We start from the raw sequence: 14,945 nt of genomic DNA on the forward strand, positions 1-14,945 counted from the left end.
AGTTTAAGCTTTAATTTAAGATACAAGTCGTTTCTTAATTCCTATAAACCAAGTCGGTATGATTTTTTAAAGTTTAACAAATATTTTCGATTTTTGCTATAATTAAACATTGACATTTCTCGATTTTATAAACAAACTTTATCATCAAACGTATTACTTATTATACATAGAATCAAAGATTAAAGTTTAAGCTTTAAGATACAAGTCGTTTCTTAGTTCCTATAAACAAAGTCGGTATGATTTTTTAAAGTTTAACAAATATTTTCGATTTTTGCTATAATTAAACATTGACATTTCTCGATTTTATAAACAAACTTTATCATCAAACGTATTACTTATTATACATAAATTCAAAGATTAAAGTTTAAGCTTTAATTTAACATACAAGTCGTTTCTTAGTTTCTATAAACAAAGTCGGTATGATTTTTTAAAGTTTAACAAATATTTTCGATTTTTGCTATAATTAAACATTGACATTTCTCGATTTTATAAACAAACTTTATCATCAAACGTATTACTTATTATACATAAATTCAAAGATTAAAGTTTAAGCTTTAATTTAAGATACAAGTCGTTTCTTAGTTTCTATAAACAAAGTCGGTATGATTTTTTAAAGTTTAACAAATATTTTCGATTTTTGCTATAATTAAACATTGACATTTCTCGATTTTATAAACAAACTTTATCATCAAACGTATTACTTATTATACATAGAATCAAAGATTAACGTTTAAGCTTTAAGATACAAGTCGTTTCTTAGTTCCTATAAACAAAGTCGGTATGATTTTTTAAAGTTTAACAAATATTTTCGATTTTTGCTATAATTAAACATTGACATTTCTCGATTTTATAAACAAACTTTATCATCAAACGTATTACTTATTATACATAAATTCAAAGATTAAAGTTTAAGCTTTAATTTAAGATACAAGTCGTTTCTTAGTTTCTATAAACAAAGTCGGTATGATTTTTTAAAGTTTAACAAATATTTTCGATTTTTGCTATAATTAAACATTGACATTTCTCGATTTTATAAACAAACTTTATCATCAAACGTATTACTTATTATACATAGAATCAAAGATTAACGTTTAAGCTTTAAGATACAAGTCGTTTCTTAGTTCCTATAAACAAAGTCGGTACGATTTTTTAAAGGTTAACAAATATTTTCGATTTTTGCTATAATTAAACATTGACATTTCTCGATTTTACAAACAAACTTTATCATCAAACGTATTACTTATTATACTTAGAAGTAAAGATTAAAGTTTAAGCTTTAATTTAAGGTACAAGTCGTTTCTTAGTTCCTATAAACAAAGTCGGTACGATTTTTTAAAGGTTAACAAATATTTTCGATTTTTGCTATAATTAAACATTGACATTTCTCGATTTTACAAACAAACTTTATCATCAAACGTATTACTTATTATACTTAGAAGTAAAGATTAAAGTTTAAGCTTTAATTTAAGATACTAGTCGCTTCTTAATTCCTATTAATAAAGTCGGTATGATTTTTTAAAATTTAACAAATATTTTCGATTTTTACTATAATTAAACATTGACATTTCTCGATTTTACAAACAAACTTTATCATTAAACGTATTACGTATTATACATAGAATCAAAGATTAAAGTTTAAGCTTTAATTTAAGATACAAGTCGTTTCTTAATTCCTATAAACAAATTCGATATGATTTTTTAAAGTTTAACAAATATTTTCAATTTTTGCAATAATTAAACATTGACATTTCTCGATTTTACAAACAAACTTTATCATCAAACGTATTACTTATTATACTTAGAATCAAAGATTAAAGTTTAAGCTTTAATTTAAGATACAAGTCGTTTCGTAATTCCTATTAACAAAGTCGGTATGATTTTTTAAAATTTAACAAATATTTTCGATTTTTGCTACAATTGAACATTGACATTTCTCGATTTTACAAACAAACTTTATTATCAAACGTATTACTTATTATACATAGAATCAAAGATTAAAGTTTAAGCTTTAATTTAAGATACAAGTCGTTTCTTAATTCCTATTAACAAAGTCGGTATGATTTTTTAAAGTTTAACAAATTTTTCGATTTTTGCTACAATTAAACATTGACATTTCTCGATTTTACAAACAAACTTTATCATCAAACGTATTACTTATTATACATAGAATCAAAGATTAAAGTTTAAGCTTTAATTTAAGATACAAGTCGTTTCTTAATTCCTATTAACAAAGTCGGTATGATTTTTTAAAGTTTAACAAATTTTTCGATTTTTGCTACAATTAAACATTGACATTTCTCGATTTTACAAACAAACTTTATTATCAAACGTATTACTTATTATACATAGAATCAAAGATGAAAGTTTAAGCTTTAATTTAAGATACAAGTCGTTTCTTAATTTCTATTAACAAAGTCGGTATGATTTTTTAAAGTTTAACAAATTTTTCGATTTTTGCTACAATTAAACATTGACATTTCTCGATTTTACAAACAAACTTTATCATCAAACGTATTACTTATTATACATAGAATCAAAGATTAAAGTTTAAGCTTTAATTTAAGATACAAGTCGTTTCTTAATTCCTATTAACAAAGTCGGTATGATTTTTTAAAGTTTAACAAATATTTTAGATTTTTGCTATAATTAAACATTGACATTTCTCGATTTTACAAACAAACTTTATCATCAAACGTATTACTTATTATACTTAGAAGTAAAGATTAAAGTTTAAGCTTTAATTTAAGGTACAAGTCGTTTCTTAATTCCTATTAATAAAGTCGGTATGATTTTTTAAAGTTTAACAAATATTTTCGATTTTTGCTATAATTAAACATTGACATTTCTCGATTTTACAAACAAACTTTATCATCAAACGTATTACTTATTATACATAGAATCAAAGATGAAAGTTTAAGCTTTAATTTAAGATACAAGTCGTTTCTTAATTTCTATTAACAAAGTCGGTATGATTTTTTAAAGTTTAACATATATTTTAGATTTTTGCTATAATTAAACATTGACATTTCTCGATTTTACAAACAAACTTTATCATCAAACGTATTACTTATTATACTTAGAAGTAAAGATTAAAGTTTAAGCTTTAATTTAAGGTACAAGTCGTTTCTTAATTCCTATTAATAAAGTCGGTATGATTTTTTAAAGTTTAACAAATATTTTCGATTTTTGCTATAATTAAACATTGACATTTCTCGATTTTACAAACAAACTTTATCATCAAACGTATTACTTATTATACATAGAATCAAAGATTAAAGTTTAAGCTTTAATTTAAGATGCAAGTCGTTTCTTAATTCCTATTAACAAAGTCGGTATGATTTTTTAAAGATTAACAAATATTTTCGATTTTTGCTACAATTAAACATTGACATTTCTCGATTTTACAAACAAACTTTATCATCAAACGTATTACTTATTATACATAGAATTAAAGATTAAAGTTTAAGCTTTAATTTAAGATACAAATCGTTTCTTAATTCCTATTAACAAAGTCGGTATGATTTTTTAAAGATTAACAAATATTTTCGATTTTTGCTACAATTAAACATTGACATTTCTCGATTTTACAAACAAACTTTATCATCAAACGTATTACTTATTATACATAGAATTAAAGATTAAAGTTTAAGCTTTAATTTAAGATACAAGTCGTTTCTTAATTCCTATTAACAAAGTCGGTATGATTTTTTAAAGTTTAACATATATTTTCGATTTTTGCTATAATTAAACCTTGACATTTCTCGATTTTACAAACAAACATTATCATCAAACGTATTACTTATTATACATTGAATCAAAGATTAAAGTTTAAGCTTTAATTTAAGATACAAGTCGTTTTTTAATTCCTATTAATAAAGTCGGTATGATTTTTTAAAGTTTAACAAATATTTTCGATTTTTGCTATAATTAAACATTGACATTTCTCGATTTTACAAACAAACTTTATCATCAAACGTATTACTTATTATACATAGAATCAAAGATTAAAGTTTAAGCTTTAATTTAAGATGCAAGTCGTTTCTTAATTCCTATTAACAAAGTCGGTATGATTTTTTAAAGATTAACAAATATTTTCGATTTTTGCTACAATTAAACATTGACATTTCTCGATTTTACAAACAAACTTTATCATCAAACGTATTACTTATTATACATAGAATTAAAGATTAAAGTTTAAGCTTTAATTTAAGATACAAATCGTTTCTTAATTCCTATTAACAAAGTCGGTATGATTTTTTAAAGATTAACAAATATTTTCGATTTTTGCTACAATTAAACATTGACATTTCTCGATTTTACAAACAAACTTTATCATCAAACGTATTACGCATTATACATAGAATCAAAGATTAAAGTTTAAGCTTTAATTTAAGATACAAGTCGTTTCTTAATTCCTATAAACAAAGTCGGTATGATTTTTTAAAGTTTAACAAATATTTTCGATTTTTGCTATAATTAAACATTGACATTTCTCAATTTTACAAACAAACTTTATCATCAAACGTATTACTTATTATACATAGAATCAAAGATTAAAGTTTAAGCTTTAATTTAAGATACAAGTCGTTTCTTAATTCCTATAAACAAATTCGATATGATTTTTTAAAGTTTAACAAATATTTTCGATTTTTGCTATAATTAAACATTGATATTTCTCGATTTTACAAACAAACTTTATCATCAAACGTATTACTTATTATACATAGAATCAAAGATTAAAGTTTAAGCTTTAATTTAAGATACAAGTCGTTTCTTAATTCCTATTAACGAAGTCGGTACGATTTTTTGAGTGAATCCCAAGAAGAGGAGAAATTGGATTAACCTCCAATCAAATAGCCTCTTACGAATCAGTTGGTTATGTTATGTCCTGCTCAAGACATCCAAGAATGGAAGCTGTGCAAATAACAAAATAAAATCAAATCTATTCTGCTAAGGAAAAACGCGCTTTGGTTATGTTTAGTAAAGAGGAAAAAGAGAAAATTAAGAAATTAAGCAAAAAAAAAGATTAGGTTTTAATTATTTTATTACAATAATTCAATTAAATTATCTTTATGATTGTTTTATGTTTTTCTCCCAATCCAACCATCCTCCTCTATAATTACGAAGCCTTTTAAATCCCAATGATTGAGCTATATTTAGAGCTTTTTGACTCCTAACCCCAGCTTTGCAAGAAAAAACTAAGGGAGTATCAAAATTGGGTTTATCACGTCGATATTTTCCGATAAAATCTTGAGATGATAAGTTTTTTAATGTTGTTTCTAATTCATTCACTAAAAAATTAAATTTTTAGGTTATAAAGATTTTACATAACCCCATAAAGATTTTTTTTTTTAATTTAATATCTTACAAGGAATATTTATTGATCCGGGAATACTCCCCGTTTCTTTTAACTCCTCAGGTTCTCTAACATCGATGAGATAAACCGTTTTGTTATCTTTCATGTTTTTAACTTCTTCGTAAGTGACATCTTTCGTATCACCTCCGGAGTGGCAAAAAAATTTGTGATTTGGATTAACTGAACCTGCCGAGACGAAAGTCGTTAAGAAAAAGATAATTTGGATTAGTTTTTTCATAATTTGTTTACTTTATCATTTTGATTAATATCAAAGCTAACTAAAAATTGCTATTTTTTTTTAAACTTACTTTGATACAAATGAGGGTTTTGAGGTGATTTGAAAATTATTGATGAAATGTTTCTTAAAATTAACGGCGTTTTTGAGGAAAACATCTTGTAATTAATAATTTGGATTAATTTTGGAGTTTTGACATTTCAAAAATTTTAGGTTAGAATTAAATCTATGATGATGACGTTGAGGATTAGATAAAGATGGAGAATTAAAAAGTCGATTATTTAATTATTATTAAGTTTAATTCGTGTATAATTAGGTTAAATTTAAGCAATGATTCATTAAATTTAAATAAATTAATGATAATAATTTAAAAAATTAGTCACGATTTTGACGTGGTCGCCCCCTCTATATATAGCAAGAAGTCTATGAATTATTCAATGACAAAACCTGTCAAATCTGTCAAACGCAATTGATTTGCATTTTAAATCGCTTTTACCAAGTAAGTTTAACTTAAAACTACCCAAGTATTATTTAAAATTGTTAACGATATCAATATAAACCGTTTAATTATTTCCCGATGATCGATTAAGTCGAATTACGTCATCACAAAGTTGTCGGTTGAAAAAAAAGGTTGAAGTTGTCGGGCGTGCGTTCAGTTCGATTTATGTTCTAAAAAAAACGCCTTTTCAACCCCGAATTATAGTGTATTCCGTTTATTTGAACTTAAATATCGAGGTAAGATATTTTGTTTTAAAATGAATTAACTTTATTTTTGTTTAAAACTTGTAGCGACAATGAAGGCGAGTGGACCTGATAGAAAAGCGGAATTGGAACGGAAAAAAGCTAAACTTAGAGCGATACGTGATGAGAAAGAACGAAGACGGAAAGAGAAGGAGCATAAGGATATCGAGGGTGCTACGGGGAATATCCTTTCGGGAGCTGCAGGAGATAGTTCAAGCCGGGAATTGGATGAGATGCTTAGTTCTTTGGGGGTGACGCCGGTTTCGGAGGTTTTATCAAGTATTTCTAGTGCACAATCGCTTACTCCAAACGATAGTAGGAACCACACTCCTGATACTTCGTTACAACCTAACAGTTTACCAAATAAGTAAGTTTGTTTGTCTTTTAATTGTGGTATTTAGTAATTTTTGGTGATTTAGCGTTGGACATAAAAAACGTATGCCAACGTTGACCTTGGTACCGGGTCAACCGACGAATATCCCCCCTAAAGAAGTTGTCGTTTATACGAAACAAACCCAAACGAACGTTTCTGGACCAGAAAGGGACGGTAAGTTAAAAATTTAAAAAAATCGATGTTTTTGAATCATTTTTTATTTATTTTAACTTTGGAGGGTGGTAGAAGGATTGGTTATAGTTCATTTTTTTTCTGTAATTCCTGTCAAATTGTTGTAAAGTGCGCAAAATTAACAGGAAGTTTTGTTTTATCACCTTCACATAATTGTGATAATTGCTATGTTACCTTTTTATTGATATTTTGATGTAAAATCATTCCCAACCCCAGGGATCTTAGATAGGAGAACTTGGGATTGTATTTCGAAATCCCACCGTAAGATGGCATTAGCGTCTATACTAAAATAATTTAATTAAACTAATAATTTTATTATTAATAGTGGGAATGATGAGGGACAGCAATAACAATTATTACCAGTATCATTCTTTTAATTTAAAAAGTTAATTCAACTTTTAAAAAGTTGAAGTTAGTTCAGAACGACAGATGAAAACGTCATTTAAATTTTTTGGTAAAAGTACAGGGTGGTTCAAATTCGATGTCCGAATAGGCTAACTTGGAAACTATAAGAGTTAGAAAAAAAGTAGGTTACATGTCATGATCTCGTTTTTCGAGAAACTGCTAATCCCGAAAACCTCAAAGCGCTAGCGTCTTTTGTTTTTTCCCTAGAGGCCAAAATTGAAAATATCGTAAAATCAGCAAGTGCAATTATCTTGGCTGTTATTATAGGTGGAGTATTATAACTAAGACATTATATGGACACTTTTTTACAGAGAATTTCATGACGTAGTCAAAAAAAATTTTTCGGTTTTAGATTTTGCGATATCAAGATAATTTTGGTTTTTTTAAATGGAAACAGCCACTGATTATTCGCTTATTAAATTCGTTATTTTTTTCTGATTACAAAAATATAGGGTTTGACAGGTCTATTTCTTATTGTTTTAGAATAAAGCTAAAAATAAACTTTTTTTTAGTGTCCTCAAAGAAATTAAATTTACAGTTTCCTGTAAATTATAACTAAAAATTAAAAAACATATTTCTAATATTTGAAACAAATGAAGGGTCCAGGGGAAAAACGTGATAAGTCACAAATGCGTAATTTCATAAGAGAACTGTTTTAAAGTTACCAGACTTTTTCTAGGCCGATGGGAAGTAATTCTTCGATTTTGCTATGGTAATTAATATTCGAATTTATTTTTTATTGATTCTGTGAACACAATAATTCTTAAATGTTTGCGTTCTACGCGTAAATAAAGTCAGACTAGGGCAACAAATAGAATTGCAATGCAAGAAAATGGTAAGTCCCACACTTATCATCTTTTTGCTCTTTACCAAAGAAGAGTTAATGGAAAAAAATTTAATATTTGAGGATAGATCAATGCAATAATAAACACAGGTGCTTATAAAACAAAAAGAAAATATAACTACATTATTTAAAGTATCAAAATCAATTTTATTAACGAAATCTGTAACAAATAAATGTTCTTATTTATGTGGTAAAGAATAAAAATATTCGGCAGCTTTATCGCCACAAAACCTTTTGAGGAACTGTAAATTTTGATATTTTTCGGCGGAGATTGGAAGGAGACTTGAGAAACAATAATATTTTTTAATAATATAGAATAGAAATTTCTAAGTTATAGTTAATTTAAACATACGATCGTATAAATGCTGTGGTAATGAGAATTCGTTTGGACGTAATTGTTGAGATGGTTTAGAACGATTCCTTTTAGAAGTTTTCAGTGATTCACTGAACCAAGGACCATTATAGGCAGTTTTGTACCGTATAACATCAGAATCTTCCTGGTTTATATCTATAATTCTGACGGGTCTTGATTTAAACGGTAATTTTTTTTATAAAGAGTGTCCAAGTAAACGGTCCAGCTTCGAAAGAAATTTTGCTGAACTGGAATTACATGAAAGGGAAATGGCTTCTTCCGTGCATTTTTAAATACTTCCAGCCATTCATCGGGATGTTCCACCCTAATTTTTTGATTCACAAGAGCCATGTTCTTATCACACTCTAGGTATGAGTGTCCCCTTATGGGAAATGTCATTTTCAATGATGTCAATTTGCGTTCTTCGTGTACTACGTGATGTAAAAAACGAAAGATTGTCACATTTTTGTTTTCGCCACCACAAGAGTCACAAAATATCACAAGCTCTTTCACTTTAGTGTCTAAAAGTTATATATAAAATGGTGAAGTAAGGAGCAAACATCATCGTTACCTTTTTTACCAACAGTTTCTGGGTAGACGTAAAACACGCTTTCACCAGTTGACAATATATGGATATGGAAAGCAAACACAGAAAGTTGTCGTTTATAATAAAAATCATTGGTCGGTATATTGGGGACTGGCAAATTTTTACCAAAATCTAAGCAGATTGCATCTCTAGTTTCAGATTTTTTACATGACTTCCTAGAATTTCGCTTTTTTCTATAAAAGGTATCTGCGTTTAAAAGATGAAGTTTATTTTCTATTGCTATGCGATCGACTTCAGTTTTAAGTGTTAAATGTTTTTCCCTATCCGTTTCATTGCTTATTTGTGATAGTAAACTCTTCTTTCTTGCTGCAAACTCATCACAGTTGCTACACGTATCGGTACGTGGGTAACCAAACGCTATGTTGAAGTCATTATTGTTCTATATGTTTCATAAGAAATCTTCAGTTCGCCATGAATTTCTTTAAACATCAGAAAACAACTTTTTGATGTTTAATTCTTCAGGCAGATATGTCTTAGTGGAATCGTGCAAACTGTAGTGACTAGATCTTCCTTTCAGAGATTTAATATGAGCATGAACAGCACTCTTCACCTCTTCAGAAATTTTGTTGGGGCGATTTTTGTGTTTGCCTCTCTTATCCTTTGGTGCTGTTCCGTAATTTTTTAACGATGCTAGTATATAATAGACTTTTGATCTCCCTATACCATGCAGAGTCATAAATGCTACCTTACAGACAACTTTTTCTTCCACATTTTCATCCATGACTACGCGGACTTTATAACAGTAATTAGCTTCCCGAAATAACACTTCTGCTTCCGGTTTTCTGTTCCTTCTTCGCCGAATTGGCAATATAGATATTAATCCTGCCAAATGCAAATTTTGTTCGTCATTTGACTTTAATTTATTGAAATGATTAATAATTTTTTCTTTACTTTTTTTAGATAATAGTTGTTCTAAACATTTTTTCTTGCATGTGCAGGCTCTTCCTGTCTGATGGGTTTGTAACCGCAATTTCTTACCGACCTCAGTAATTCTTCCAAATATTTTTCTTTTCTTTGTCTTCAACTCTTTACATCCACCGCTATCATCTTCACTTAAACCTACAAATGGACTTTCAGATATTTTGAGATATTATACAACACAAAAACCACAGAACTACTATATTGTTACTGTTGATTACGTTGACGGCGAAAAAGAACACGTTTTGTTGCAACAATAATATTAACAATAATAGTTATTTAGGGCTTAATGCCGCGATACACATTATATTTTTTCTGCAATTACAATTTTATTAAAGTATTCAAACCGTTTTGAATTACGTTTACCGGCTGTCACTGTCAACTAAAAATTTAATAAATGACAAGTAATACCAACCTAAATATTGTTGTCATTGTATATTTTTTATTCGTTTAAATGGACTAAAAAAAGTTTGCTGAAAGAATTATGTTTTTTTTGGACTTAACGGTTTTTTATACTGTTTTAAATGGACTTACCATGTTTTTCCCCTGTACATCTAAACTTATTTTGTGAATATCTCAAGACTAAACATGTTTTCTTCTAAAACTCATTGATCATCTTGTAGGTTGTAATTTTTACTACAAGGTTCAATCATTTAGATCAATTAATGAAATATTGGACTTATCACGTTTTTCCCCTGAACCCTTCAAATACATTTGTTGAACTATTTAATTTATATTTGTTTTACACAAAAATTGGAATAGATTGCATTATTTCACATTTTTTTTTTAAGATGTATTACGAAAAGTTTAAAATGTTAGAATGTTACATGTTAGAAAATAAAGTAAATTTTATATAAATTTTTAGTTACAGTATCGTAATTTACAGGAAACTGTAAACACTAAAAAAAACTTTATTTTTAGCTTTATTCTAAAACAATAAAAAATAGACCCATATAACCTCATATTTTTATATTCAGAAAAAAATAACGAATTTAATAAGCGAATAATCAGTGATTGTTTCCATTTAAAAAAACGAAAATTGTCATCATATCTAGAAATCTAAAACCGAAACATTTTTTTTGACTACGTCACCAAATTCTCTGTAAAAAAGTGTCCATATAATGTCTTAGTCATAATACTCCACCTATTATAATAACCAAGATAATTGCACTTGCTGGTTTTACGATATTTTCAATTTTGGCCTCTAGGGGAAAACAAAAGACGATAGCGCTTTGAGGTTTTTGGCATTAGCAATTTCTCGAAAAACGAGATTATGACATGTAAGCTATTTCTTTTCTAACTCTTATAGTTTCGGAGATAGCCTATTCGGACATCGAATATGAACCACCCTGTACAATAAAGTAATAATGGTATGATTAAATACTTAGATTATAATTGACATTATAGCTTTGGAAGCTCGTCAGATGCAATCTTAAATGTCATATGATGCCGTGATATTCAAATGTGGCGGCATTATTTGACAGGTGTAATTACATCTGAGGAATTCCCAACCAGTCGGAACGTTAATTGGAGCCACTACGTAATTACTTTTCAAACAGTTATTCTGTGGTTGGAGCTTTTATATATAAACCCGATCCAACCTGTATTTTAGTGGTTCGGTTCTTAGCTGAATAATTCCAAAATATCCCCAACAGATGGCGCCACATGCGTTTTGTTTAGAGAGTTGCATTTCTACGAAGCTATTTTCCATGATCATTCCATTACAAACTTTCGTGTCCAACGAGTGATTATTCTCAGAAGTTGGCGCAACAATTAATCAGAAAAGGAATCGCTTATTAGGCACCAGATTGTCCAAGTTAATGTTTTTGAATTCTATACTTAAAAGTAAATTTAAATAACATTATCTATGTGTTTTATCATATTATAATAAATGGACTGCGTTATACATCACTTGACTAAGGCCCGTTACTACCAAACCAATGCTATCTGTCAGTTAAGCTATCTATAAGATACAGTTTATCTCGTAGATAACAGGGTCGTGCGTACTACCACCTCCATTTATTTCATAGTTAAGAAATCTTTGAGATAACCAAGGAATCTAGGGATTTTTTGGTCTATTATGTTAAATTGACAGCTCTATGTGGTCAAAAAACCTACTATTAGGTATTTTGACGATATTCTAACCTGTTCTAACCTTAAAATTAAATTTTGGAAATGGAGACTGAGAAAAGGCGACGAACCACCAATTTCATCAAAGAAGAATGCGAACTTCTTCTTGAATTTGTTATCAAACATAAAAACGTAATAGAAAACAAAAAAAGTGATGCAGTTACATGACAAGGAAAGCAAAAAGTATGTATATCTCGTATTATTGTATGTTAAAATGTGATGGCACAACTAACATGATGAACGACTGAAGATGCCAATTGTACACTCACTTCTGCAAAATCTGCTATGGATAGCAACATGTTACCCATTGCATAAAACCGAAGAGTCAGTAACAAACGGTTTGAAGGAGGTACAGCATTATTACTAAATTTTGATGAATTTTACATTAAATAATAGCAATCAACAAATTACTTACGTCATGGATGGAGGTTATATTACATCTTCTATTTGATTCAAAAGTAATGTTAATTATTAATAGTTTTTTATTTAAGTTTATATTACTTTTCTTATTTTAACCGAAATAGTAAAACGCTCGAATGTTATACGTCAGTATAAATTCTATTTGAGGTTAGGTATCCGCAGTTATCGCTTAGATAGCAACTTATCCGACACCCAATCCACGGGTTACAGATATTTCAAAAGTTATCCGTTAGATAGCGGTATCTATAAGATAAATACAGTGGTAGTAACCAATTTTTAAGCTATCCGATAGATAACGCTATCAGAGACTTTAACTATGAGTGGTAGTAGTGGGCCTAAGGCCCACTTTTACCATCTTCCTGATAAACTATCTAGAGGATAGTTGCCATGGTTACGGCGGTTTTAAGCGCTCTCATTGGCTAAGAACTGGATTTATCTATCGGATAAATTTATCAGGAGGATTTTATCGTTTTTAGAGATTTTCATGCTGCCTGGTAGGTAAAGGTGTAACTTATCTTAGAAAAAATACAGAATACCAAGAGACCTAAAATACTATTTGTTTTAAAGGATAAAGCTAAGCGCCAATCACGTTATACGATTTCAAGTCCGATTTGCATCATATCTCTAAAAACCGACTTAGATACACCAAGAAATTACAATTTCGAGTCAGTGTCGTTTTCTAGATGTTAGTATAAAATTGAAAATTTATGTCTTATATTTTATATAGAATTTAAATCTAACTAGTTTCGGCTTTTGGTCATCTTCAGAGACTCCACAAATAGATTAACATCTCTCATCTTATCCATTTTACAAATAACACGGGAGGTAGCGCTAGTTAGCATAAGATATCATTGTTGCACATTTTTATTGCACTAAAACTAGAACTAACACTAGACCGAATATTTCTAGTTCTAGTGGCAGTGGTAGGTAGCGCTAGTTAGCATAAGATATTACTATGTTGTATATATTTATTGAACTAAAACTAGAACGAGAACTAGAAACATTCTGGTTTAGTCATAAAAAGTCCAAACTTGACACATTTATCTCAAAAAGCCAAAAATTCGAACTTTCAACTTTTAATTTTGACATATTTGTCTACTTCATAAAAAATCCTTTGAAATGAGTCCAAACTCGACATATTTAACTTTAATATTAATGGAAATACAATTACTTCCGGTTTAAACATATCATGTTTGGACTCATTTTAAAGGATTTTTCACGACGATCAGGGCCTATGTTTGATTCAGTTGGGCCCCAAGGTCCAAGCAAAATTTCGGGCCCCCACGCCCCAATGTCTCATATACGACTTTTCAATAAGAATTTTTTTGCTTACCTTGGGCAGCTTAAGTTTATGATAAAAAAATCTAGAAAAATCAATACAAACATTTATTAAACAAAAACATAAAGTACAAAAAGCAAAATCTAAAATTAACAAAACAACAACAAAAAATAAAACTTCGATCCAAAGAACAACGAACAAAATAAATAATACCTACTTAATGAAAAGAAACAACTACCTACCTAATTATTTTTGTTTACGAATTTTCATTTCCGAAAACTTCTGTATGATAGAATTGGTCTCTAATCTATCGAGAATATCGTTTTCTACGTTAAGGATAGCCAACGATGAAACATTTTCTTCGTTTAATGAGTTTCTTAGATAGGATTTTACCCGTTTTAACGTAGAAAATGATCTTTCGCCGGATGCGTTACTAATAGGAATAGTTAAATATATACGCAACAATACCTCAACGTTAGAGAAGGTTGACAAAATATTGTTATCAATTAAAAATTTTAACATTTCCTGAGGGTCTTTAGAGGAAATATCATTTAATCTACAAAGTGCTTTAAATTGTACAATTTCATCCCTTAAATCATCAGTGGCATCCACATCCATATTGTAATATTTTTTAATATATTCTAAACTTACATTAAATTTTTCATCTGAGAATTCGGCAAAAAATACACCGAAAATCTCATTTACACAATCATACGCTTGCATTCTCATTTTTAATTCAAAAACCAACTTGTCACATATAGGAAAAAAAGTATTTATTTTAAAGTTCTTAGCACCGCTTAAAGTAATGTCTTCTGCAGGGCCTTTATCAAAACACTGTTTCCTCTTACGAACTCTTGAAATCTCATCCTTGTAAACACTATTATTTGGCTGAATTTTTTTGGCTTCTTCTTCAATTTCATCAAACTGTTCTCTCCTAAAATTCTTGACAAATTCTATCAATCCACTATATAGTGTACAAGCTACAGTTAGATTGGCATGATTAACTTGTAGTGATTTAGGTAGAGTTTATTCTGTCTAGGAGTCTTTTCCAAATTACTGTCATCAAAGCAAATTCAAATGTATTCATTTTGTA

General features: G+C 28.6%; 2 protein-coding genes across 18 annotated transcripts in view; one reads left to right on the forward strand and one right to left on the reverse strand.

Moving 5' to 3' along the window:
- Nucleotides 1-5,026: 5,026 nt before the first annotated feature.
- On the reverse strand, nt 5,027-5,816 carry LOC111422018 (rhodanese domain-containing protein CG4456-like). Its single transcript, XM_023055217.2, has 3 exons — nt 5,665-5,816; nt 5,369-5,542; nt 5,027-5,291 (listed from the first exon to the last, which is right to left on the reverse strand). The coding sequence occupies exons 1-3, from the start codon at nt 5,747-5,749 to the stop codon at nt 5,071-5,073; spliced, it is 480 nt and encodes a 159-aa protein (XP_022910985.2). The 5' UTR covers nt 5,750-5,816; the 3' UTR covers nt 5,027-5,070.
- Nucleotides 5,817-6,002: 186 nt separating this feature from the next.
- The window catches only part of LOC111423645 (short wing), a 58,084-nt gene continuing 49,141 nt past the window's right edge, over nt 6,003-14,945 (forward strand). For 15 of the 17 annotated variants that reach the window (XM_071199578.1, XM_071199581.1, XM_071199584.1 and 12 more), the window contains exons 1-3: nt 6,003-6,326; nt 6,381-6,699; nt 6,752-6,879. In XM_071199578.1, coding sequence (XP_071055679.1) covers nt 6,386-6,699; nt 6,752-6,879 — 442 coding nt within the window. In that variant the 5' untranslated portion in view covers nt 6,003-6,326; nt 6,381-6,385. The remainder of the gene's footprint in view (nt 6,327-6,380; nt 6,700-6,751; nt 6,880-14,945) is intronic. The other 2 variants (XM_071199579.1, XM_071199587.1) reach the window with 1 other exon arrangement.

The sequence above is a fragment of the Onthophagus taurus genome, chromosome 10 (genome assembly GCF_036711975.1).
Source record: "Onthophagus taurus isolate NC chromosome 10, IU_Otau_3.0, whole genome shotgun sequence".
NCBI lineage: Eukaryota > Metazoa > Arthropoda > Insecta > Coleoptera > Scarabaeidae > Onthophagus > Onthophagus taurus.

Bases quoted from the DNA above. Each gene is read 5' to 3' on its own strand.
- LOC111422018 (XM_023055217.2), bottom strand. From the start codon at position 5,749: ATGTTTTCCTCAAAAACGCCGTTAATTTTAAGAAACATTTCATCAATA. The intron at 5,543-5,664 runs GTAAGTTTAAAA...TCGTCTCGGCAG, and splicing joins AAACCCTCATTTGTATCAAA to GTTCAGTTAATCCAAATCAC. The intron at 5,292-5,368 runs GTAAGATATTAA...TTAATTTTTTAG, and splicing joins CGGATCAATAAATATTCCTT to TGAATGAATTAGAAACAACA.